The 24,218-nt window shown below is 44.2% G+C and overlaps 1 protein-coding gene across 1 annotated transcript in view; it reads left to right on the forward strand.

Annotated features, from left to right (window-relative positions):
* Positions 1–3,430: 3,430 nt before the first annotated feature.
* LOC120841972 overlaps positions 3,431–24,218 on the forward strand; it is a 94,960-nt gene continuing 74,172 nt past the window's right edge. The window contains exon 1 of the mRNA XM_042292724.1: positions 3,431–3,563. Coding sequence (XP_042148658.1) covers positions 3,431–3,563 — 133 coding nt within the window. The remainder of the gene's footprint in view (positions 3,564–24,218) is intronic.

Consider the following 24,218-nt stretch of genomic DNA (forward strand, 5'->3'; position numbering starts at 1 on the left):
TCTTCTACATTTGACAGATCGAGGCTCGCAATCTGTCCTATCAGGCCCTTCAAAAATGTTCTGGCTGCAGAACCCAAGATCCTGGGTTCAATTCCCACCCCTGCTCGTTTCGATCTGGATGAGTATCGTACCGGCGTGCTTTCGTGTATCACTACTGCGTGATGCACGTTAAAGACCCTTGGCTAGTGGGTGTACTGCACTGGCTAAATTGCTCATCTACAGCTGGGAGACTTGTCGCCCATTCAGGCAGACCAAGATCTAGGCTGTATAAACATACACGCAACCCATTTTGTTTTTCGAAAATGTTTTGCAATATTGTTTGTATTTTTTAAATTTTACACAGCGCTAAACGTAAAGAATATCCGTAACGGGAGAAAGAAAAATAGGATTTTCCTCGTAGACTTCAAAAGGTGTGGTGGATCAAAAGGTGCAAAGATGGTTGACGTGCCGAAAACAAAGAAAGGCCTTTCAGGCGAAACGCCGAGCTGAAAAAAACAAGCTCTGATTTCTTGGCCTTTGATCGCAAACAACACCCGCAAACTTGAGGCCGCGCTCTGCAAGACGCTGCAGAGCTGTAAATACAAGCGCCTGCAAAATGTCACTTGGTGTTGACGACGAGGAAAAGAAGTAACCTGACATTTGCTTCCATTTTCGAGTGATGCTTCGGACCATGAAACAGAGCGCTTCAGTGGCAGTCTTCTGCCCAGGTCGGGAAGGGTGTTCTTGCCCAAACGTTTCGAGACCCACGACAGAGTCGGAAGCACTTAAGTAGAATCTATATTGATATCCCACCTCGTCGCGAAAATTAGAGCAAGCGAATTATTCCAATACTTCAGCTTTGACCTAAATCGCGAAATAGTGAGAGCGTGAAAAATAAGTCGTTTACAGTAAACCGGAAAGAAAAACTACAAGGGTCAATGAACAATACGTAAGGGGGTAAGTATGCTGGTGTATATCAAACATTATTGTGAAAAACCCGAGACTCGAGTTTTTCACAAAAATGTACAAGGGTCATTGCATTCGGTGTAAAAGTTTTCTTCCGTAAACATATGTCAACATATGCACAAACGTGTATACAGCCAGACTTGTACACGTTACTGAAAAATAGTAAGGGATTACAGTTACAATTACTCAAGGCTAAATTGTAATTTATTACAATTACAATTACCCTCCCATAAAAGTAACTGACCGTTACCCCAAAAAGTAATCCGTTACTTTCGTGGCGTTACTTTCAACAATATTTTCCTCAATTAAGAAACAAAGGAAAGAAAGTTATTCAAGTTTTTATTGGGTTGCCAGCGGTTAGACTTATTGACCTTGAGTATTTTGAGCAACAGCTGACTCACGAAAGCCTCGTCAGACATTTTGCGTTATTTCTTACTCAGTATGCCCACTGCTACGCTGAACACCATTTGGACTGAGGCACTGGATGGGAGTGCCATGTTGTTCTTCACGAACGTTTTATGCTCTGCATTGAGCTTTTTCAGCGAAGCAAGGGAAGTACTTTTTACCTCGAAGATAGAGCAAAGCTTCGTCGTTGCAGCCGTTGCCTAATTTTCGAGAGTTTTAGTAGAGTTGCTAACAGTAAGTTGATAATTAAATAATAAATAAGGTTTGGCTCGATATTCTTCTTCCTTTGGTTCTGAACAGGTCGAGCCTCGGTCGAGATGTTGGTGAATAAGAAAAAGTTTCCAATATTTAAATATAAGTAATCAAGAAAAATACAACAGGACACTCATAACAACAATTAATTAGAACGTTGGTTAAAACAAGGAAATGTAAACGCACGTATGCCATGTGTACCTTTCTTGGTGCCGTTCAAAAACGCACAGAGCACGGACCGACTTCAGTTTATTCCGGTGTTCTCCAGATGGAGGTCCGCTGATGCCACGGGCAGCAAAGGGCAGAGAACTAAGTAAGCCGCACTATGGCCCCACACACGAGTTTCACTCAATCCTGAAGACCAGAATATCAAGTCTACGTCAGCCACCATTATGTCCTATTTGTAAAATATCTGCTTGAGATAAGATGCGCCCTGTTGGAGTAAAAACAGGAAGGAAAAGTAAGACTATTACCATTTTCAAAGTGCTCGCAAAGAGCTGACTCACAAAAAGTGCAACTGAGATGCGATAACCTGGCTGGAATTCACAAATAAAGTAGGCCAACCCTAGAGGTTGAACCACAAAAAAAAAAAGAAAAAAGTAAGCAGTTCTTAAAACAGGGTTAAATAAGGTGAAAGAAGCAGAAAAAAAAATCCTGTATTCTAAGAGAACATGATGAGTGTGCATCGACGAACGAGGGTGCTTGTGGCAATAACACCTTCACATATCATCACATCTCTTTCAGTGGATTTTAGCGTAAACGGAGCGTTGTCTCGTGTTGCGACATTATGAAAATGGTCTTAGTCACTATAACCGAGAAGGACATTGTTAATTCATGTCTGCGCACTTACTGCCTTGAGCTTCTCGAAGAGGCATACAATCACTTGGTCTCTTCCTCTCCCTCCTTCGATCGCAAAACAAAGACAAAAAAAAAAAAAAAAACCGGATATAACTTGCCGTTTTTTATTTTTCTAGAGATGTTTATTTGGATATTTTGACATTGTTGTTAGGGTGTTACGAAATAGATTCAGGGGCTTGGTGTTGCAAAACAAAAAGAAAAGGCTTTGCTGAACTGAAGAGTGTGCCAAGCCTCCCTCCCATATCACTGCGCTCAACTTTACCAAAATGAAAACGACATCTTGTAAACCCTGAGATGGGGAACGATAAAAAAACGGACGAACACAACAAAATCTCAAACAATGAAAACGATTTTTTTAGAAGGAGGGCGGGGGCTCGTCCTGAAAAATATGTAACGGATTACAAGGAATCCGTTACGTTTAAAATGTAAGGGAATTACTTTAAAATTACCCTAGAAAATATCTAATTTTTCCGTTACTAAATTACCAATAAATGTAAGGGATTACAAGTAATTTCGTTACTTGTAACGGATTACGTACAAGTCTGTATACAGCCACGTATACTCTAAAAAAAGCCCGTGAGTCTGCTTTCCCGCACAACACTCGGAGAGCCAATCACCGCCACTTACGGAGGCAGCTCAGCGAATGACAATGCCGAAACATATGTTTAGATTAAAAAAAAAAAAAATAACGCCGTCTGAGTTGTGACATTAAGCGATGCAAGCGTGACCTTTTGGATTGCTTAATGTCACAACTCAGACCATCGTTTTTTGGTCTAAAAATATGTTTCGGCATTGTCATTCGCTGAGCTGCCTACGTAAGTTGCGGTGATTGGCTCTCCGATTGTTGTGCGTGAAAGAAGCCGCACAAACATTTTTTAGAGTGTATACGTATTGAAGAAAAACACAGGAACTCGTTAGTGGCTTACAACACTTCCCGCTCAGCGTTTCGAGAACAAGGAGGTTGTAAGCCATGAAAGCTGCCTTGATGCACGGGTTGCTGGTTGTAGCGTTCGTATGCATGCAGTTGTCCCAATACGAATCAGCAATGACACATGACGACGCCTTTTATGCGAGAGTCTTGGGAAGCGACCCCGGTATATGCGGTAAGTGTGACTTGGCACGAGATTTGACTGATATTTCTATCAGCGGAAGCATTTATGTTAAAGATTGGTGCAGCCATTATTGTACTTTACGCAAATATCATTTAGAATAAACCCCTGACGTTGATAAGCTATGAAACACGCGTTAGGTTTTCACTTCACGGGTTGGTAGGCGCAGAAAAAAATTAAAGAAAACGAGCAGCGTTCACACCCGTCAACTCCCAGCCAGATTAAGTGGCCACGCTATCTGGAGCCTATTATATGCCGCCAATGCTCATCATAGCCACGCGCTGGGATTGGCACGCGCTGAGTTCCGCACATTGTTAGTGTTCGGCTGTTGCCGACATTGCTGCGATCAGACACAAGCCACCACCCTCATGCTTGTCCAGTTATTGATTATCACGAGCCCAAATCAAGTGCTCACGAGGTTTTTGAGACCAATCTATATGAGCCGCACTCAAAGATCGTCACGCAGGGAACCATGCCGTTGATTATGCCAACACTGTGACCTCCGAGCTACGTCATCAAGTTTTGCGAAGGAAAGATTGAAAGAAAACGGTAGTTTTTATCCTTGAAATTACACTGGAAGCATAATGTTTCTTGATTAGTATCGTTGCATGCGAGTATACATAGGTCCCTCATGGCCAGTAATGACGTGCAAAGTGAAAAACAATCAAACTGAATATTGTTGCGCCGCCCCTTTAAAAGGACCATGCAGCGATATTCGGTAGGAACGTTTCTCCCTTTGCTCAAGCTTACCGGCACTAGTGGGACACGATTACTCTCACGAAACGCCACGGTCCAAGAAACTTCTTTGCCACCGCGTAATTTCAATGTTAAAAATGGACGTTTTCTTAAAGTCTCTCCTTCGAAAAGCTTGATGACGAGGTTGGAGAGATCGCATTGTCGGCGTTGTCAACGATGCGATTCCCAGGATTTTGTCATAAAACTTTGCGATTCCCGCGTCGACGATATTTATCTGCGGCTCATACGGTAGACAAGAGCACTGCGTGGTGCATTCGATTTGGGCTCGCTTCAGTCAATGTCTCGACATGCATTTGCGGATTGGCTCGCGCCCAACCGCTGCGAGGACGGTCATAGCCGAAGTTTAATGCGTGGAACTCGGCGCGTGGCTATAATCAACATTGGCGGCATATAATCGGCTCCAGGTTACGTGGCCACATGTTCTGGCTCCGGGTTGACCGTGTGAAGGCTGTCCAGTTTCCTCGAATTGTTTTCTGCATATGACATACTGTGGAAAAATAAAAAATAAAAACGCTTGTTTTATTTTTTAAACTCCGAAAAACACTCGGCGTTAAAATTTTCGTCAAGTCTGATTTATCCGCAAGACTTTTAATTTCAATGTTTGAATGCGCGAAAAAGAAGACATTTACTCTACAATTAAGTTTTTTCAGAGCTCCGGGCGAAGATCCTGAGAATATGCCACTCCAGCTTTCTTTCAAATCTTGGATTATCGAGAAAAGGTGTCTTACCGCTTATCTCGTCAAGGTTCATTCAGGACAACATGTCATTCTACTTTTGGAGCACGACAAAAGCCACTTTTCCGCTTTCCAGTATACACCAGTTTTGTGTGCTTTTTAGAAAAAGAAGGAAATGCGTTTTTGTATCAGTGGAATTTATGAACCATAGATACTTCATAGAAGGAGGAGAAGGGGGGGGGGGGGGGCAGTGGAAACTTCTAGATTGCACCCTTTACTACTCCGCACCTCACAGCCATGGGGTGAGTCCGTGGTTCTCAACCACCGATGTTTCGCGGACCCTTCGTGGATCGGCGGAGCTGATGGAAGACCCCGTCCGTGGTGAGAGGAGAGGAAACAAGTTTAGGTTAAATATAATAATGATTTAATAAATGAACATAACTAAGGGCTAGGTTAAAGTTAGCCTCTCTTATTGACATACAGCTGTTAAAAAAGTTGTATGTAAAAAAAAACAACTTTTATTTCCGGGATTGACTGATGAGGCAGGGCTTCGCGGACCACAAGAATGCCTTTGCGGACTCTAGAGGGTCCGCAGACCCCCATTTCAGATCCACTGGGGTAAGTTATGGAATCGGACGGGATAAAAAACGAGCTTTCCAGCGACAAGCTTCAGAAGTGAAGTGGTTTTGAGGTATCGACGCTTGTAGAAGCAAAACTTGTTTGCATGTTTTATCGTTGGAGAGATTACTAGTGTCAAGGACAAGGGCGACAGCGCGTGTCCAGATAAAGAAACATTTAAGACACGTTTAAACCCGTATAAACTTTTCGTCCTAATAGGGAGCATTGCAAAGTTAGGGTTCAAATTTAGAATATTTGGTAATCTAATCAAAATGAACTCCGATAAACACAAGATTCTCAGAAAAAAAAAAAAAAAAAACTCTGAGAAAACATTTTTCGAGTAGGACGCAAAATCCCCTCGAAAGCACGTAATCCTCTTCATAGATTATGAATGTCAAAGAATAATTTGAACAATACTGAACGTCGAAAACCTCTCGGATCGCCTTTTTAAACATTTGGAATCGGCATTGGTATTACCCGAACGCAAAAAGCAATCTTCGTCAGATTTGAATGTTGACGCGCGAGAGTTTTATCTTTGTAGAACATGGTTCGCAATTTTTTTGTTTGGTACATACAGCTCCCCCATATCTTACAAAAAGACGACAACTGGTGCGAAAAAACACACAAACCACCAAAACAAAAGCCCCCTCCCCGCTGTACGCATCTTTTGCTTGTGAAGCATTTCTTTCAAACGTGGGGTTCCCCTGTCTAAGCGTAGACTGCTCGGCCATCTGATCAACTCAGGTTGAGATGTCTCACCTCCTTAAAGGGACCATGAAACGATTTTAAAATCGAATTTCATCCACCGCACGTCGTAAAAGGTGCGAAAAGAAAACCAAAACACAAAAATAGAAACCGAAAAACTTTTCACAATTAAAATTTTAAAAGAAACGCGGGCTCGTTTATACCTTTTTTCCTTTCAAAGCTCTCTGCCTTTTTACTGCGTTTCATCCTCGGTGTCAATTCATGTCAGCCAGATCCACGTCGCCCATTGGATAAGAGCGTATACCCCACCAGCACCGCGACCATAAGCAATAAACAGCGGGCAAATGTTTCTTCAAAGTTTTGTTAAAGCATATTCTGATCCACATTTTGTTGAACAATTAGCGATGTGACGGAAATTGCCGAATTTTATATTGCGCGGAGCTATGCGCCATCTATTGTGTGGTAAACGAAGCAAAAGAAAGATAAGACTGCGCCTGCGCTGTTTCGTTGTTTCTGCTCTGCTGAAAAACATGGCGTCGGTGATGATCGTTGACTTGGTCGGCGTCACTGATCTTAATGACAGTTGCTGGATCGCGCTTCCCCGCTTGTTCGCTGCAGCGCGAGTGAAGCCACCGGATGGCAACTTGCTGGGATACGATTTGCGGTTTTGCTAGCCTTTTGCTGCGGTTTTCCAGGGCGCTCTAGACATGTTTTCTACTCGTTCGTCGTCATTCGCCGAATAAGTTCTTTAAGACTCAGTGCACCATTGAGACTTCCCGTTGTGAACACATAGAAAATTTGTCGAAAGCGCAGTCCCGCAGAAAAAAAGGCATAACTCGCCGAAAACAAGTTTTGCCGGCCTGGTGGCGTGTTCAAAGCTTCCTTGGCACGCCTAAAAGTGCCGTGTCTCTGTGCCTTCGTACGCTTAGATACCGACCAAGAATCGACGCCGTGTGAATGTGTTTTGCGAGTGAAATGTGCGTGAAGCCGTATTTGCCTCTGGATCAGCGTCTTACTTTATTTTTACGACTGTATACTTGCGGCACTCGCGGTCCAGAAACGAGCTTATTCCAGCGTCCAGAAGCGACGGAAGAGGGCGGAAGGTACGTCTTTTTTTCGTCCTTAGACGATTTACAGAATATTGCGCAAAACAGCTCCTCACCACTGATCAGTGCTGGCTCATTATCAACCTACTTAATTGCACTTGGCGTTTGAGCGTGGCTCGCCTAATTGTGATTGGTCAACAGATTGCACACGACCTTATGGGCCGCGCTTCAAGGATTTTCATACTCGCCGTCTTGTACTTTTGCCTTCGAAAACCCTCCTTGCTCTACAGCTTTGCTCTATTCGTGCTCCAATGTGATCCATTAGAGTAGATTTGGAACATAGCCATGGTTAATAGTACATAAGAACACGTACAGATCTCCCCCCCCCCCCCCCTTTTCCCTTTATTGATAGCAACTCACCGGAACACCTGGACAATCCAGAACTCCGTGGCCGATTTATATATACATATATAAATGATCTAAAGGCATCTACGCGCGACACACGTTGACAACTTTGGTGCGACGTCAATTCTTGATCGGTATCTAAGCGTGCGAAGGCACGAAGATGCCGCACTCGGCGTGCCAACGAAGCTTTAATCATGTCGCGAGACCGGCGACACTTGCTTTCGACGAGTTGTACCTTTAGATACGTACGGCTTCACGCACATTGCACTCGCAAAGCACATCCACACGGCGTCGATTCTTGTTCGGTATCCAAGCGTGCGAAGGCACAGAAACACGGCACTTCGGCGTGCCAAGGAAGCTTTGAACACGCCGCCAGACCAACGAAACTTGCTTTCGACGAGTTGAGCCTTTTTCCTGTGACACTGCGCTTTCGTAAAATTTTCCACGTGTTCACAACGGCAAGTCTCAACGGAACACAGACTCTTAAAAAAACTTCTTCGGCGAATGACGACGAACGAGTAGAAAACGTGTTTACAGTACGCTGGAAAACCGCAGCAAAACGCTGGCAAAACCGCAAATCGTGTCCCAGCCAGGTTCCGTCCGGTGGCTTCACTTGCGGGAGCGGGAAGCGCGATCCAGCAATGGACCTTTTCCACATACCGACGGCACCAGGCGGTTGCTGCACGAACTAAAAATCGAGGAAATGACCTACCTGTGCTACCAATCGTTAATGGGAGCTACACTACCAGTTTCTTCGCGCTCTGAGCAGCGGCGCCTGCCCAATGCGACTTGGGCATCCGTGGCGTCCACCCAAACGTCGTGTTTTCCTTTCCGTCGACGTTCTTCTTTTGTGCAACACAATTATATATGTGCTGCAGTTACGTGTTCTACTCGCTGATATACAGCCTCCTTCCGAATTTCCTCGATTTTTCGTTCCGACCTCGCCGCTTGGCATCGGGCGCTCGCGCGTGCGCAGAACGCTTCTCTGAAAAGGTACATTGTCATTGAGATAAGTGGTCGGCGTAGTGTAAGCTCATCGTTGCGCATAGAGCGCTATCCTTGACTCAATTTTCGTCGTGTGTCACGATGATAACCCAGCACGTACTAGAAAAGAAGATCCACCTACTTGTGCAGCGATGTTGAGCGGCACCCTCAAGGCAGCAGAAACGCTTGTGCCGTCGTGTTTGTTTACTTTGTCTACAGTGGTGTTTTCTTGGCATTTGTGTCCTCAAAGAACGCCTGGATTTTTCATTTCGCGCATTCCATGCGTTCACTCAAGTTCAAGGTATGACTGGTACGTGCTGTACTTAAAGGCGTGTATGAAGGATGCGAATTTTTACGCGTTTTCATCACAAAAAAGAAGTGATTAGTGTTAGCATTCCTGAACGACCGGAACGTCTATGTGATCACGAAATCATATTTCTACGTTGCTATATCTCTGCTATCGTCTTTTGCAATCGTAGGAAAGGTGTGTGGCGAGATTTGTATTATCAGTAAATTCGTGTTTTAATGTCGTGATCGTCCTAGATGGCGTTCTGCATCTGTTTTCTTCTTTTTTTTTTTTTTCATTTTACTCTTTCCTGTGAGCCTATCCTGACAAAATAAAAGTTATTGAAGCTCGAGCCGCTAGAAAACTCTGTGCATTTCCTGCTATGTCGGTGGGTGACAACGCGTCCCCTTCTTCTTAGCGATACCGCGGAAACGGCTGACAGCAGCGGAGAAGCAGCTGTCGTGCGGACGAACTGCAGCGCTTCTTGCAGTGGCTGCAGGAGTGTGTACGCGCGGCGCAGAGCGGTTGTTCCGGTCGCTCTGGTCACAACGCACGAAGTCGTGGCTAGCGCGCTCGTTGCAAGTGGCCGAATTACAGTTTGTGCAGTCCGGAGCTTAAAAAGAAACGGCTCCAGTTTCAACCCTTGCCACTCGAGAAACTACATCGAAGAACTTTGTGCAGGCTCTTTGGTTTGAGGGACCCCAGGTCTAAGGTCTTCCGTGTATTCTCGGAACATTCCGTGCATTGGAGTCACCACTCCTCGTTCTCCGATTCCGACGAGGAACTGGATTTCCTGTGGGAAGAGTCGCCGCACTTTCCAACAAGCGTACCGGCGTATGGGACCTGTCCCATACTGTCGCTGTAGTGCAACATATCTAATTGAATTTCGCTCAGCTGCCATTTGTCCATGGTTATCGCGGTGATGAGAGGCGCCGATTCAGAAAATATGTTTCTGGCATCGGCGCCATCAGCGCAGTCAATGGGCGCGTTAAATCCGCGCTCCTTTACTCCTAGTCCGACGCTCCGAGTTTCCTACTCCGAGCGCAGCAACTAAACGACGCATAGCGTACAGGAGCGCGACACACGGAGGCTGAGTTCCAAATCTACTCGTATCGATCCGAGTTTCGTGGCGGATTACGTCAAGTGACAACAAAAATAGAGGAACGCTTGATGCGGAAAGGTTTTCACACGCTGAGGTACAGAACCTTTACCCTAGAGTGAGATTGAGTGAATTCTGGAACACGGCCCGAAACTATCGACGAGCCCCACACGAGCTCCTTCCGACCGCACGGTTATGACGAACCCAGCTTCTCCTGGATGCGGGTGGCAGAAGCCGAAATTATTTCGAAGGTAAATTAATTAAGCCCGTGTGGAGCGGCAAATTCTAAAGCAAAAGAGACGGCGACAGTATGAAGTTACGCACGTTTTAATATTCCTGAGAGGTTTGAAGACCCGCTACGTGCTACGTGCTACGTGCTACCTTGGCCGATCTATTTATTGACCATGCATGCTGTTCCCATTTAAATTAAAGGCAACATTCTTGAACCCGTTCGTCGACGCAGGAAACCCTTGAACTTGTCAGAGATTAGGGGGGATCGGTGGCCGAGTGGTCTAGCGCACACCAGCTCGGAGCACGTGGAGCGAAAGCTCGCGCTGCAGAACCCTGGGATCCTGGGTTCGAGCCCCACCCCTGCCCGTTTCGATCTGGATGAGCATCGTACCGGCGTGCGGTCGTGTATCACTACTGCGTGATGCACGTTAAAGACCCCAGGCTAGCGGCTGTACCGCACTGGCTAAATTGCTCATCTACAGCTGGGAGACTTGTCGCCCCTGTGAGGCAGACCAAGTTCTAGGCTGTATAAACACACACACAACCCAATTAATTTGTCAGAGATTCCCTGGTTCCGTCTTACAGCGTGAGACGGAAGCTACATCGATACCGGCACGCCGTCGTTCAATTGCACGTCAGGCACGTAGCCAGAATTTTGCTTCGGGGGGGTCCCGCTCATGACAAAATGCTGTATGAGGGGAGGGGGCAGAGGAGGCCCCAGCAAAATGGAAGATTCTGAGGGTAGGGGTGCCGGGATCCATGGGCCCCCCTCCCCCTAACTACGTGCCTGCCTGTAGCACTTCAATTCGTTTTTAGCCGGTATGCATAAACAGACATTTTCTGCAACACTTAACTGATATGTTTTGGCTTTCCAATCAAAGTACATTGATTCGCTGGGCTAAGCAGCAGCGTTCCGACTGTCTTCTCATCTCAACTTTTCGGTCGCTGAGCTGTCCGCACGCTATCGTTCGATAGATGAATTCGTTTTCAGGCGATATGCATGAACAATCCTTTCCCGCAACGCTAACTGATGCTTCGGTTTTCCAATCTAAGTATCTTTATTCACTGCGGCTGGGCAAAGCATTCGGAGCAGGGCAGCGGTCTGACTGTCTTTTCATCCCAACTTTTCTGTCGCCGAGCTATCGGCACTCTCGTTCGATAGATCAATTTGTTTTCATGCAAGACGCACGAACAAACCTTTTCCTCAACGCTCACTGATGTTTCGGCTTTCAAATCAAAGTATCTTTATTCTCTGGGCTAAGCATTATAAAAGGGCCAGAGCGGTTCAAACGTCTCCTCATTTCGACAACTTGTCTGTCGCTGTGCTATCGGCACGCTACCGTTTGATAGATGAATTTCTTTTTCAGGTGAGATGCACGAACAAACCTTTTTCGGAACGCTAATTGCTGTCTTGGCTTTCAAATCAAATCGTTTTTACCTGCTTTATTAAGCCCTAATCAACTGAAAAGGGGCAGCGGTCCGGCTATATGCCTTTCGTCTCGAGGGTCTCAGCAGCAGCGCAGCCATGTTGTTTGTTTACGTGACGTGAAGGAGCGTGAAGAAGTCGCTCGCGCTCCGAGAAATTCCCGGTGCCCGAAGAGCGCGCTCGAGTGTCAGTCTCTGGTGGCACTCCTGTACGTTTAGTGAGAGGGGCGCCAACCTCTCGCGTTCCGGTTGCCGCAGTAAAACCCTGTGGTGAAACCTACCGGCACACCGCCAACTCGCCGCTTACGCTCCCATTCCCCTACTGCCGAGAGAACTTCCAGTTCCGTTGACAGAGGATGTCACGACTGTCAAAATTACGCCGCAGCTTGTTTTGCGGTGAGTTAGGGAGTAAGAAGAACTCAATATTTCAATGATTTTTTTTTTTTTTGTAGAAGTTAATAAACCGAAACGAAAACGGATGCCTGTTCGGCGTTCAGTGAACATTGAAGGTTTAATGTAGAAGTTCTTTGGCAAAAGTAAAAAGGTCCCCCATTTCATGGTCCCTTCTCTTTAAATAAACATTTGACATCAGGCAACTTAAGTCACTCGCATTTTAAAAACAAAACACATGCCGTGGCGCGTTTCGAGTCCGTTATCGCTTAGCGACCAATGAGATTGCAGCATTAGTCCATAAGAACGCCGAAGAACGAATCATGAAGCGAGGGGTGTGAACATAATAGGCCAGGCCCCGCAGTTCTCAAATTGTCAGGGAGTATAGTCTCTAGAACTGGAAGAAACGCAAGACGTGGTTATTCCCTAGAATCTTATTACAGCTTCGCAGACAATGCCACTGCGGCATTAGCCGGCAAGAACACCGAACAAGGAATCTCGTGGCAAGAAGTTTAAATAAGCCACACCCTGCGTTTCTTAGGCCATCCGTGGACTATGCGGGCAGAAAGTGAGGGAGAGAAGGAAACGAGAACGCCGATCTTTGATTTTAACGATTAGTGGGTAGATCTAAAGCTAGCTGCCTTTGTCCCTACTCAATGTTTGAACGCGTCCAATGAGTGACGAAAAAGTAGCTGGCTTTGAGTCTGCCCACTCATCAGTTCAATCAGAGCTCGGTGTTCTGAAGTTCCCGCGTGCTTTCGTCTGCTATCTTTCTTTTATTTTTTACACGTATATATCTAGAAGTAAATCTTGAATACGAATATCCAGAAGCTTGCATTTATTACTAAAGTTTACGTTGTCTAGATCTCATTAAATTGTATAAGTTGGAGTAGGCAGCTCTTGACTGTTCGAAGGATGTCATGTAATTGCAAAGCGGTTAAAATGTTCTAAACAATATGATGCAATTATATTAGTCTTCGGGCCGCTATAGAACGCGTCATCTTGTGTTATCCAGTGACTTTTTTTCAAGTTAATAAAGTTATTTCGTGAGCCTTGAACATTTGTTTTATGTTTTGCTGGTAATGTTGGACTCTGAAGAAGGACGCCTTACTTGTGATATTAGTCAGTGGCGTAATGCTGCTGTGTGCGACATGATGATTATGAATGGTTTAGTCATGTAATAGAGCTGTTCCGTTATTATGAATTATAACTTACGTTGCCGTCGTATTGTCTCCCCGAATAGGTGGTTGGTATAGAAACCGTAGCAAAACGGAAGAAATTATGCAATGCCTTTTGAAAGAGGCACCACAGGCTGTAAGTACAATTATATTATTTGGTACTCCTCCGCAAGCTAATACGGTACTTTACAATATTTGACGTAAAATTTCCATTTATGTGCAAGAAAAACGTCTGAAACATCCGTAGAAAATAAACAAGTTTATCTTTCCCGGTTACTTCAATTTGCTTTAGTGACATTGCTATATATGGTTTTTTGTATAGTTTACAGCACATATATCATCCCACTTTATGTTCACATACCTCTCTCTCTCTCTCTCTCTCTACGTATATATATATTACAGGGTGTTCAGAGAACTCAGGCCAAATCGCTCCTGCGAAAACTGCTTATCGCAACGAAAAAAGGCTTTTGTCGTAATGGCCCAGGGCTAGGGGCCCATTTAGGAAAATGATTAAAGTCCGGGATAATTAACATGTTAATTATTTTTGCGTAGTTAACTTTTTAATATTGTGTTTAAGGGCATAGTTTCAATTAGAAATTTGTTCAGCATCATAAAAAACAACTAAACCAACAAATTGCACGCGAAGAAGTTTATGGCTTTCTGAAAAACCGCACAAATTCGCCGGGTTTTTAAGTTTCGGTTTGCTATCCGAGCGCATATATCGGCCCCGGCGGCACCACGCCCCGCGGAGAGATAGTGCAACCAGCCTCTGCAGCGCTGTCATCGCGCGACGCAGCAGAGATTGGTTACACCATCTCTCCATGGGGTGCGGTGCCGCCCGGGCCGAGATACGCTCCGATAGTAAATCGAAACTTAAAAGCCCGGCGAATTTGTGCGGTTTTTCAGAAAGCCGTAAAATGATGCGCGTGCCTTCTATCGTTCTGCAATTTGTTGATTTGCTGTTTTTCAACGATGCCGAGCAATTTTCTAATTGAAACCATACCCTTAAACACAATATTAAAAAATTAATTACGCAAAAATAATTAACAACTTAATTATCCCGGACTTCTATAATTTTTATAAATAAGCCCCTGACCCAGGACCAAGACGACAGCAGCCTTTTCTCGTTGCGATGAGTAATTTTCGTAGGAGTGATTTGGCCTGAGTTCTCTGAGACACCCTGTATATATATATATATATAGGGTGGTTTCATCTCAAATCATGCAGGCAAAAAGGGTCGAATTTTCAATTTCGCTGAAAAGTATATATGTTATGGCGTCGGCTCTAAAAACGCAGTAGCCGCAAACCGCAAGTTCGTCGGATTTTTTGTTCTCGACTTACGAATTTTAAAAGAGGCCGCGGCGGAAAGCAGTGTTTTTCACATCCGTCGAGGGTCGGATGTTTCGCTCAATCTCCCGCTGTTGATTTTCAGTCCACATTATATTAACTTTTTTCAAGCACTCTGTAAGTACAGGTAAAAGGCTCTAATGCCATGAAATAATTTTAGGCGCTTTGCTTTTTCTCTGTAAAAATGTCAAATACGCCCCCTCGGTTAATTGTTGATTAACTTTGACAACTAAATACTGGCAATCTACTCGGGTTACATAGATATTTTTTATATCTACGCAGACCCCAAAACACACTCTTTATAAATATTACAAAATGACTCATCTGTATGAAGTAATTTTGCAGGACGTTGACGTTAATGTTATGCGAAAACCAAAAAGCACCAATTTTGAAATCAATTTTCTCAAAAAACATTTTTGTTTTGTTTTTGTTAAAATGTATATATTATAGCTGTTTACTTGAAAAGCAAGTCGAGAAAGTGTGTATTTTTTTTGTTTGTTTTATATTTAAGCCTCAATATCGGAAAAAGACGCCTTCGTTTTGCAAGACCTAAGTCAGACATAGCGACCCGTGCGTTTCTATGAATTGTGAAAAAATTTCTTCAATTTTTGTCTGCGTTTTGTAGTCAATTATAAACGTATTTTCTGGTATAAAATAATTATTTATGTTTTAATAAGAGAGGGAAACCACGAGAAACGTATCAAATCAGCAGGCCTAGTACACCTTCAATATCGAAGAGGCACAGACGTTGTTTTTGTTTCGATTTATAAAACTTTCACTGTAAAGTAGCATGACTACCTATAAGCTCTCATATTACTAAGACATAGAAAGTCACCACATCATTGATATAATATATACAATTCTTTCCGAAACTAAACGCTAGGGTTTATTCACCGCACATCGCACAGATTACCAGGGAATGGCCTTTCACTTCTGTAATGCACAAAAGTGATGACACAGAGACGGTACAAAACACACAGAGAGATTGTCACGGAGAGGGGTAGTAAATAAAAATAAATAATATGAATAAAATTACCCAACTCCGACCTTAACAAAAATTGCGTTAAAAAAAAAAAAAAGATTTAGATTTGAACGGTGGCAAGGCGATAGGTCCACGCCTGGTGGAGAGTCAGACAAAAAAGCCGACGACACGTAACAGTACAAAAAAAATTTAAGACGGAAAAACTCAGCCTTACACGCAAGAACAAAAACACACCCCTCCGGGCATTCCCTAAACGGGACACAACCAAATGCGTGAGAACACGCTCCCTACAGCACCGTCAGGCCGCTACGCCATGGCGAAATAAACCCAACAAGTAAACAATGCTAACAAAAAACAAAACATCTAAAAAAAAAAACTTTTACTAGAACCGCACCCAAGAAACAGAGTTAAGCGTGGCGAAGAAACGCACTCGAAATAATAAAAAAAAAGTCTTAACTGACGGACGCCGAGTCCGGTCCCACGACACTAAAGCCTGGCAGGATTACGGTGTTCAGATGCGGCTCGAATCTACTCTTCACTCTGTTCCACACATCCACGACCGCTGTGCGGAAGAGTGGCTGTGCGGAACAAAGTGAAGAATAGATTCGAGCATGGCCATGCGCGAGAAGGTAACCGGCACGTAACATGCCTCGAGCTTTATATCGGAAGAGGAGCTTTCAAGGCATTTACTGTATTTACTCAAACTTTCTTTTTCCCCTTCCCTTTTTCAAAAGAACACGTCAGCCGGCGCTAACTTTTCATGTCGGGAGAAGGCCATATCGGGAGAAGGCCGGGCATTGCTGTTTCCAAAAGAGAAAACCCCTCGGTACTATCAGATCCCCGCGGAGAGAGCGAGAGAGCACGGCCGTTTCAAGGGTAGGGCACTCGAAGCTTAGGCAAAAACGCGGTATCGTTTTACGCGTGCACGGATGGCTGGTTTAAAAATTTCCCCACATCCCTAACGGAACCGGCCCATCTTCGTGTGTGCGTCTGCGGGATTGTTGTCCCGCTACGCCGGTTTTAACCCTCACGCGGCGTTGTTTTGGCCGGCAGAACTGTTGTTGACCGTCGATATTGTAAGGCCGTGGTGTCCTTATCCTCCCAGGCGACAGTTTCTTCGCTTTTTCTTCTGCAATACTCTAACCGACTGACTCCTTCTGTATGGGTAGCCGTCACTGTTCGCCGCGTCAACGACACATTCGTACAATTTCACTCCTCGTGATACAGGGTGCGCTGCTCACTTTACTGTCAGGGGCCGTCCTATCTAACACAACGAGCGCGAAAGGTCGGGGTCATCTGCTGGTTCCGAAAGGGCGGGACGTTCATATAGGCCAATGAGGGCTCCGAATCAATACGACGTCTGCCGATTTCTACACATTAAAAATTTACGATGCGTGCTGGTCTGTTAAGAAGTGTTGCTTTCTCTTTGGAACTCCTCCAATGTAGCTTGCCGCCTATAATAAAATTTAAATGATCAATAAATATAACAGGGTGGAACTACTGTAATTCACTTTTATGTGAGAAGATTGAAAAAAGGCAAAAATATTTGCAAGTTTGTGAGGACGCGCAATTTGCAACTTCGTTTCGATCCGTAAAGCACGTTTTCTACGATATTGATGCTTAAATATAGAACATACAAACAAAATACACCCTTTCTCGACTTACTTTTCGCGTAGACAACTATCATATCTACATTTTAACAAAAGATTAAACAAAATTAAAAAATGTTGTTTTTTAGAAAATCGATTTAAAATTTGGTACTTTTTGGTTTTAGCATAACATTAACGTAAACACACCGCAAAGGATATTTTATACACCGGAGTCATTTTATAATATAGATATATAGAGCGTGTTTTGGGCTCTCCGTAGACATAAAAACCCAAGCAGATCGCCAGTATTTAATTGTCAAAGTTCGTCAACAATTAACCGAGGGGGCGTTTTTGACACTTTTATAGAAAAGAAGCAAAACGCTAAAAATTATTTCATGGTATTAGAGTCTTTTACATGTGCTCACAGAGTGCTTGAAAAAAAGTAATATAATGTGGACTGAAAATCCGCAGCGGGAGATCGAGCGAAACATCCGACCCTCGACGGATGTGAAAAACGCTGCTTTCCGCCGCGGCCTCTTTTAAAATTCGTAAGTCGAGAACAAAAAAAATCCGACGAACTTGCGGTTTGTGGCTACTGCGTTTCTAGAGACGACGCCATAACATTTTTTTTTTCAGCGAAATTAAAAATTTGACCCTTTTTGCCTGCACAATTTGAAATGAAATCACCCATTTATAATATATATATATACAGGGTGTCTTATTAAGCCTAACCAAATTTAAAAAAAAAAAAGAAAAAAAAAAGAAAAACATGAATGCTAGATTAATGCAGTTTGCGCAGGTGAGTTATACGGCCTGGTGGATATAGTATAGAAGGCTAATCGTAACGATCAGTCGGCTAATTAGTTAAAACTTGTTAATTAACTTTTTAATTAATGAACATAGACATATAGTTCCAATTAGAAACCTGCTCAGCGTCATCGAAAACCACTAAATCAGTAATTTTCAGGAAGACAAGGCTAGCGGTTGCTGTAAGACGCCCGCGCAATTTTTTCATGTCTTATCTAGCCCCAGCCTTGTACCTGCTCCACGAGTGGTAACTTTAGTGCACTATTACGCTTCTCACGCGCTCAAAGTCTTCCTGAAAATGACTGATTTAGTGGTTTTGGATGACGCTGAGCAAGTTACTATGTCCTCCTGGTCGTATAAGTCCCCTGCGCAGACCACATTAATTTAGCATTCGTGTTTTTTTTTTTTTAAATTCTGTTATGCTTAAAAAAAGCACCCCGTATATATATTACGCCAACTACGCCAATGTTACAAACGCACCGTTCGTTGCATGTCCGTACTTATGTCTATTGTTGCTCTGCTGCTGTAGATTTGTAAGAAAGACTAGATAGAGCCTTGTCAGGCGGCTTTGGTCGCCTTTTGCTCCAGCCTCCGAGACTTCTGGTCTAAATAAAGAAACAAACAAGAAACAAACATAGCATTTCATCGCATACTTAACAATATAAATACCGAAGAGATATGGCTATAATACGTTTTGTTTTAAAGCAGATATGTCCAAGCTGATCTCTGTTGAACCACAGGTTTGTTCTGAAAACAACCCGGGTGATACAGAAAGTGCCGCAGCGCATATGGCGAACATTTTCCGATCATTAATATATTGCATTTCGGACATTTTATGGGATGTGTATTTCTTCCTTCTACAGGTAAAAACGAAATGGGAAGACTATATGAAAAATAATTCCCTAACCGTAACCGAACTCGCTAACAAAATCTGCAACCTTGTAAGTCTACTTTTACTGCATGATATGTTCCAATAAAAGATTAGAGTTCACGACAAACGAAGTACCATCTCCTGATGTATCTCTGTAGAGGAATGTCGAAACCTCTCTGCCACAGCGGCATAATTAGCGTAAAAAAAGCTAAAGCTTCATATTTGTTCTCTCATTAACAATCGTAAAGCTCTAGGAATTAGCTAGGTTGTGTCCGCAGAGAGAGACTTCGTGTACTTCCCATGACCAGCACATGCGCACGATTGGAAGAGGAGGACGGCACGTATATTTCACTTTACCGTGCATATCGCTGTGACGACCGTAATTTTTCAGGTGGGGACAGGGGGTGACATGAAGGGGACGTGCAACAATATTCTTTAGGAAAGCTTCCCACTTTACGCAGGTTTACGGCCACTATAGTCGTATCCAAGTATACTCGCAGGCAACGTCACTGACGTGGAAACGTTTTTGTCGCCACGTAATTTCGCGGATGAAAGTGGACGTTTACTTTCACTCCCTTCTTTGCAAAACTTGATAACGATGCATGGGGACCACAATCTTGGAGTTGTCGACAATGCGATCGCCAGGATTTTTTCATCAAGCCTTGCGATCTTCACTGTAACTAGATTTACAGAGACACGAGAACTGCGTGAGGGCATTCGATTTAAGATGGTGACAATCATTATAGAGTTAGCAGCTTCGGGCGTCACACTGCGCAAGCCAGGCTTTCAGCGCATGCGCAGGGCGTCGCTCCAAGCTGCTTGGGGGACCCAAAGCGTTGGGGACCCCTACTCTAAAACTCGAGAATGCCATGACAAGCATACGGGTAATGGCTCGTGCCCCATCGCTACGACGACGCGAAGAGCCACTTAACGACGTGTGGAACTCAGCACGTGTCCTTTAGTTTGCGAACCTCAGAGCACGGTTATAAGGTATAACAAACTCCAGATCGCGTTCTGGCTAAGAGATGAACGCTGTTCGTTATTCATGAAATTGTTCCATTGTTCCTGCGACTGCCATCACGTAGTATATATATATATATATATATATATATATATATATATATATATATATATATATATATATATATATATATATATATATATATATATATATATATATATGTATATATATATATATATATATATATATATATGCACGTTATATATATATATATATAACGTGCAATTTTAGGTTAGAAATCTCAAGGAATGATTTAATGCCACATTTGTTCAAAGAAAAAAAGTTACTTAAGTGCTACCGCATTCAATAACAGAGAATATACAGGTGAGCTGGTGAACTTTCAACGTTTGGGAAACTCGAAACCGAGAAATAAGAAGGGCGGCAACACAAAAGTTTGTGCGTGTGCTCTCCCCATTTTCGTTCACAGGCCTCGTGTTTTCATGATGCTGACGTTTCATATGATCCAACTGTTTATGCGGAAATTGAGTTCCAAAGTAAACTCTGTTTTTCTCATCGCCAATCGCGGAAAGGCCTTATTAGATCGCAGGGATATGATATCCGCGTACCCGGTGGGGAATCAAAACATACCGTTTTTTTTTAATTGTACGAGGCTTATGTTTTAACTTAGTTGCGTTTTAATGAACTGCATATTGTAACTATATCTAAATATATATAGATTCCAGTGTCGCCCTCAATTATAAACTGTGGCTCATGTCAGTTGACGCTACACACAATATATTTAGTATATATGCGGGTTTAGGGGACACTGACGGGTATTTATGCTCACCGATAATTTTATTTGTACCCACTACATAAAACACAATTTGAGGCTTAAAGTTCGTTTGTTCCCCCCGAAAACCACAGGCCGTGAACTGGCCAGTTTGAGTCGCGCTCATCCTCGTCTCGATCGTCACGTGCAGTTCAGACACACGTACCAAGTTTACTCAAATTAGTGGGTGATTAGTAGGCGCACACTCAATATTAAAAGTAGAAGATATTAAACCCATTTTTGTGACTTCGAAAAAGCCGCAGACGCGCTCGTTGAAAACAAATGTTGCACATATCACAGCGAGTACATTTACATATTCTAAATATGGCGACATACCGGGGGCTGAACGGCATACCGGGGGCTGAACGAGATGATGGCAACGCACGACAGACGTGGGATCGCTACTTTGGAACTGTTGTTCGCGGTACCAGCAAAACGATCTTCAAGCACAGAAAAGCGATCGGGACGAACTGCGAAACAGTCGCCAACAGATGGTTCACTCAACATCGTCGTCTGCCTTGCACGGCCAGAAAAGCGGAGAGAAGCGGAGAAAAAAAAAGGACGCTGTTCGGTGTAGCTAGCCACGTGACCTCCGGCAATAACTCTCTTGCTCTACATTTCTCCCTCCTCCTCGGTACACATTGTCCACATGTCGCAGCCATGAGCCTCCGTGTTCATATTTTAGAGCGCAGCTCTTAAGGCACGACCACACTGGCGTCGCGGAGGCCTGCGGCGTGACGGTTGGCGCTGCCGGTTGCCGACCCAAACCAGTTTTCGGCTTCAACGGCGCGACGTACGTCGCCGCAGAGCCAACCGCTCCTTGCGCGGTTCAGAGCTCGGCGCCGCTCGCCGCAGAATAGAGGAGCCGATGGGAGGTGGCGTAAATAGTCACATCACGATGCCATGGCAACGCTCAAAACGGTTCCCGCGCGTCTTTCACGTTCCGAAGGACGTGTTTCGTGTCGTCTGCTATCCCTATTTCCACCCGATGCCTTCGGCAACGGAGCGGTTCCTTGAAACTGTGCGACTGTTTCCCCTTTTATATGACAAGGCGCAGCCATAATACCTAGATAATGACGCTATAACAAGCGCTGGGAAATTATAGCAGGGGAGTTCAGAATTGCAAGTGAGTTTCTCCGTGGCACTTGTTGCATTTCGTCGGTGTTGTGACGGATGTCGTGTTGATTTCGTGACACTTTCGAAAGTAGCCTTCATCTCTGGCGCGCCACCGGGGCAGCAAAGCACTGACCTCTCCTTCGGTGTTTCGGTCGAACCAACTTGGCCGGACCCAAAACCTGAACCTCCTTCCCTTCAGAGCGCGGCTCCGTCGCAAGATCAATGAGAAGTCTAAGATAATCAAATTCACGCTGATCACCAGGTCATCATGGACTTCTACTATCTAGGCAGCGAGTGCGGTTTCGATGCTGATAAATGCGAAAGATGAGAGCCGAAACGGAAGAGTCTAACGAAGAGCAGACGACCAAAGAGCTGAAAATCCGACGGGAGGCGCGATCGCGAGATCCAGTGCTGGCACGTGACGCCTGCAAAACGCAAGCATATGTGGACTCCTCGCGTTAAGACGCCGGACGGCGGTGCCGCCCAGCGGCGCCGTTTACGCTAGTCTGGTCAGGCATTTAGGTGCCCGTTTCCGGCCTGAGCGGCGTCGCCGTCGGCGTCGGAGTCGGCGTCGGCGTCGGCGTAATTTCGCGGTGCATTATGGGTAAATTTCCCCGCTAAATTTAGCAAAAAATTTCCCCCGTTAAATTTAGCGGAAAAATTGCCCCACTAAATTTATCGGAAAAAAGTTTCCCCTAAACTTAGCGAAACAATTTCCCCGCTATATTTAGCGGAAAATTTTCATGCCAAATTTAGCAGAAAAGGTTTTCCGCTAAATTTGGCGGAAAAAATTTCTCGCCCAATTTAGCGAAAAATTTCCCCCGCCAAATATATAAAAAAAAATTCCCGCTAAATTTAGCGGAAAACACCCCGCTAAATTTAGCGGGAAAATTTCCCCGCCAAATTTAGCGGAAAAAAATTCCCCCTAAGTGGGAGGAAAGGAAAACAGGCATAGCCCCCTCTCCTTACCTTCCCTTCTCCTCCTCAAGAGCTGCGCTCTAATTCGGCGATTGTAAACGTCTTTAATTTTTTGTTTCGGTTTCAGTTTGGGTTTCGAAGAGAGTGTCGAACCGAAACATTTATCAGTTCGGTTCGGGCTTGGGTTCACGGCTTTCGGTTCAGTTCCGGTTCAGTTCCGGTTCAGATTTAGGGAGCAATAATAATGGTTTAAACTGGTTCAAACCAATTTGAACCGGTGTGAAACCGCTAAATTGAGAATATATTTTTCACGCTCTCTCGGCAACAGCTACTATTTCCGCCGTCAAACGAGTAACTATATAGTTTTTTTTATCGTTCATATAATCCACTTTTATTTTCAGGTACCAGAAATATTAAATTACGTTATTATTTAATCTTGACACAACAGTAAAGAAAAATCTAGATTAAAATACAAAACGTCGTTTTCAATCGACTCAACATCCATTTGTTTACCTCAGTTACACATTTTACCAGAATCGAAAGGTTGTCACAAAGTGTGGTAGACCACCTAGAATACCCGTGCTCGGTACAACTTCGCGTCGCTGTATTCAAAGTTGAATTGTAGTTATGCTCTTGAAGTAATGGTATTAACTACAGTGCATAAAATCATAGAATGTGCACTTGCTGGCATATATATCGTGAAATATAGTTTTTAAATACGTTTCACAATATATATATTCATAGGCGTAGACTACGGGAGGGAAGGGCCATCGGAACTCGTGCCCCTCCCCCCCCCCCCCCCCTGGTGAGATCCGAAAAAGCAAAGCCCCCCCCCCCCCCCCCTTACCGGGCCCGGGCCATGATCCTTACCAAGAGGCTGTTTACGTGCCATGTAACGAGCTTCTAGTACTAGCATGTACACAAAATAACGCCCACGTTGCCTTTATTGACAAAATACATAGGAAATGGAATCCCCGCGTGCTTTCGTTAGCTTCAATCTCCAGTTCTGGCGAGAAGGGAACGCGCACCCCCCCCCCCCCCCCCCCCCCAAATGGAAAGTCTACGCCGCTTTATATAATAACGAGGCAACTGAGCTAAAGAATCAATATTTTCACAATGTCAAGAAAGTTTTAGGACCAGCCCTTTGGGTTTACCTTTCATAGAAACTCTGAGCGGCAATCACAACGCTCGTTTTCCTGTCCAATATTGTTTGCACTCAGCACCGTGATGCAGGCGAAGAATCATACATAAAGGATTGATGGAAATTGTTCTCTCCAGTCTATACGCACCTTGGTACTCAGATTAAATCTGGCCTAAAATAGCGCGTATTCAAGTGTACATTTTCTCATACAAAGATAAACGAGCATAGCCTGGCTGTTGAGGGTTGGTCTTGACAAGATTCCTGTCAATTCAGTTCGCGAATGAACATCAT

The sequence above is a fragment of the Ixodes scapularis genome, unplaced genomic scaffold, assembly GCF_016920785.2.
Source record: "Ixodes scapularis isolate PalLabHiFi unplaced genomic scaffold, ASM1692078v2 PGA_scaffold3__209_contigs__length_174095766, whole genome shotgun sequence".
NCBI classification, from domain to species: Eukaryota; Metazoa; Arthropoda; class Arachnida; order Ixodida; family Ixodidae; genus Ixodes; species Ixodes scapularis.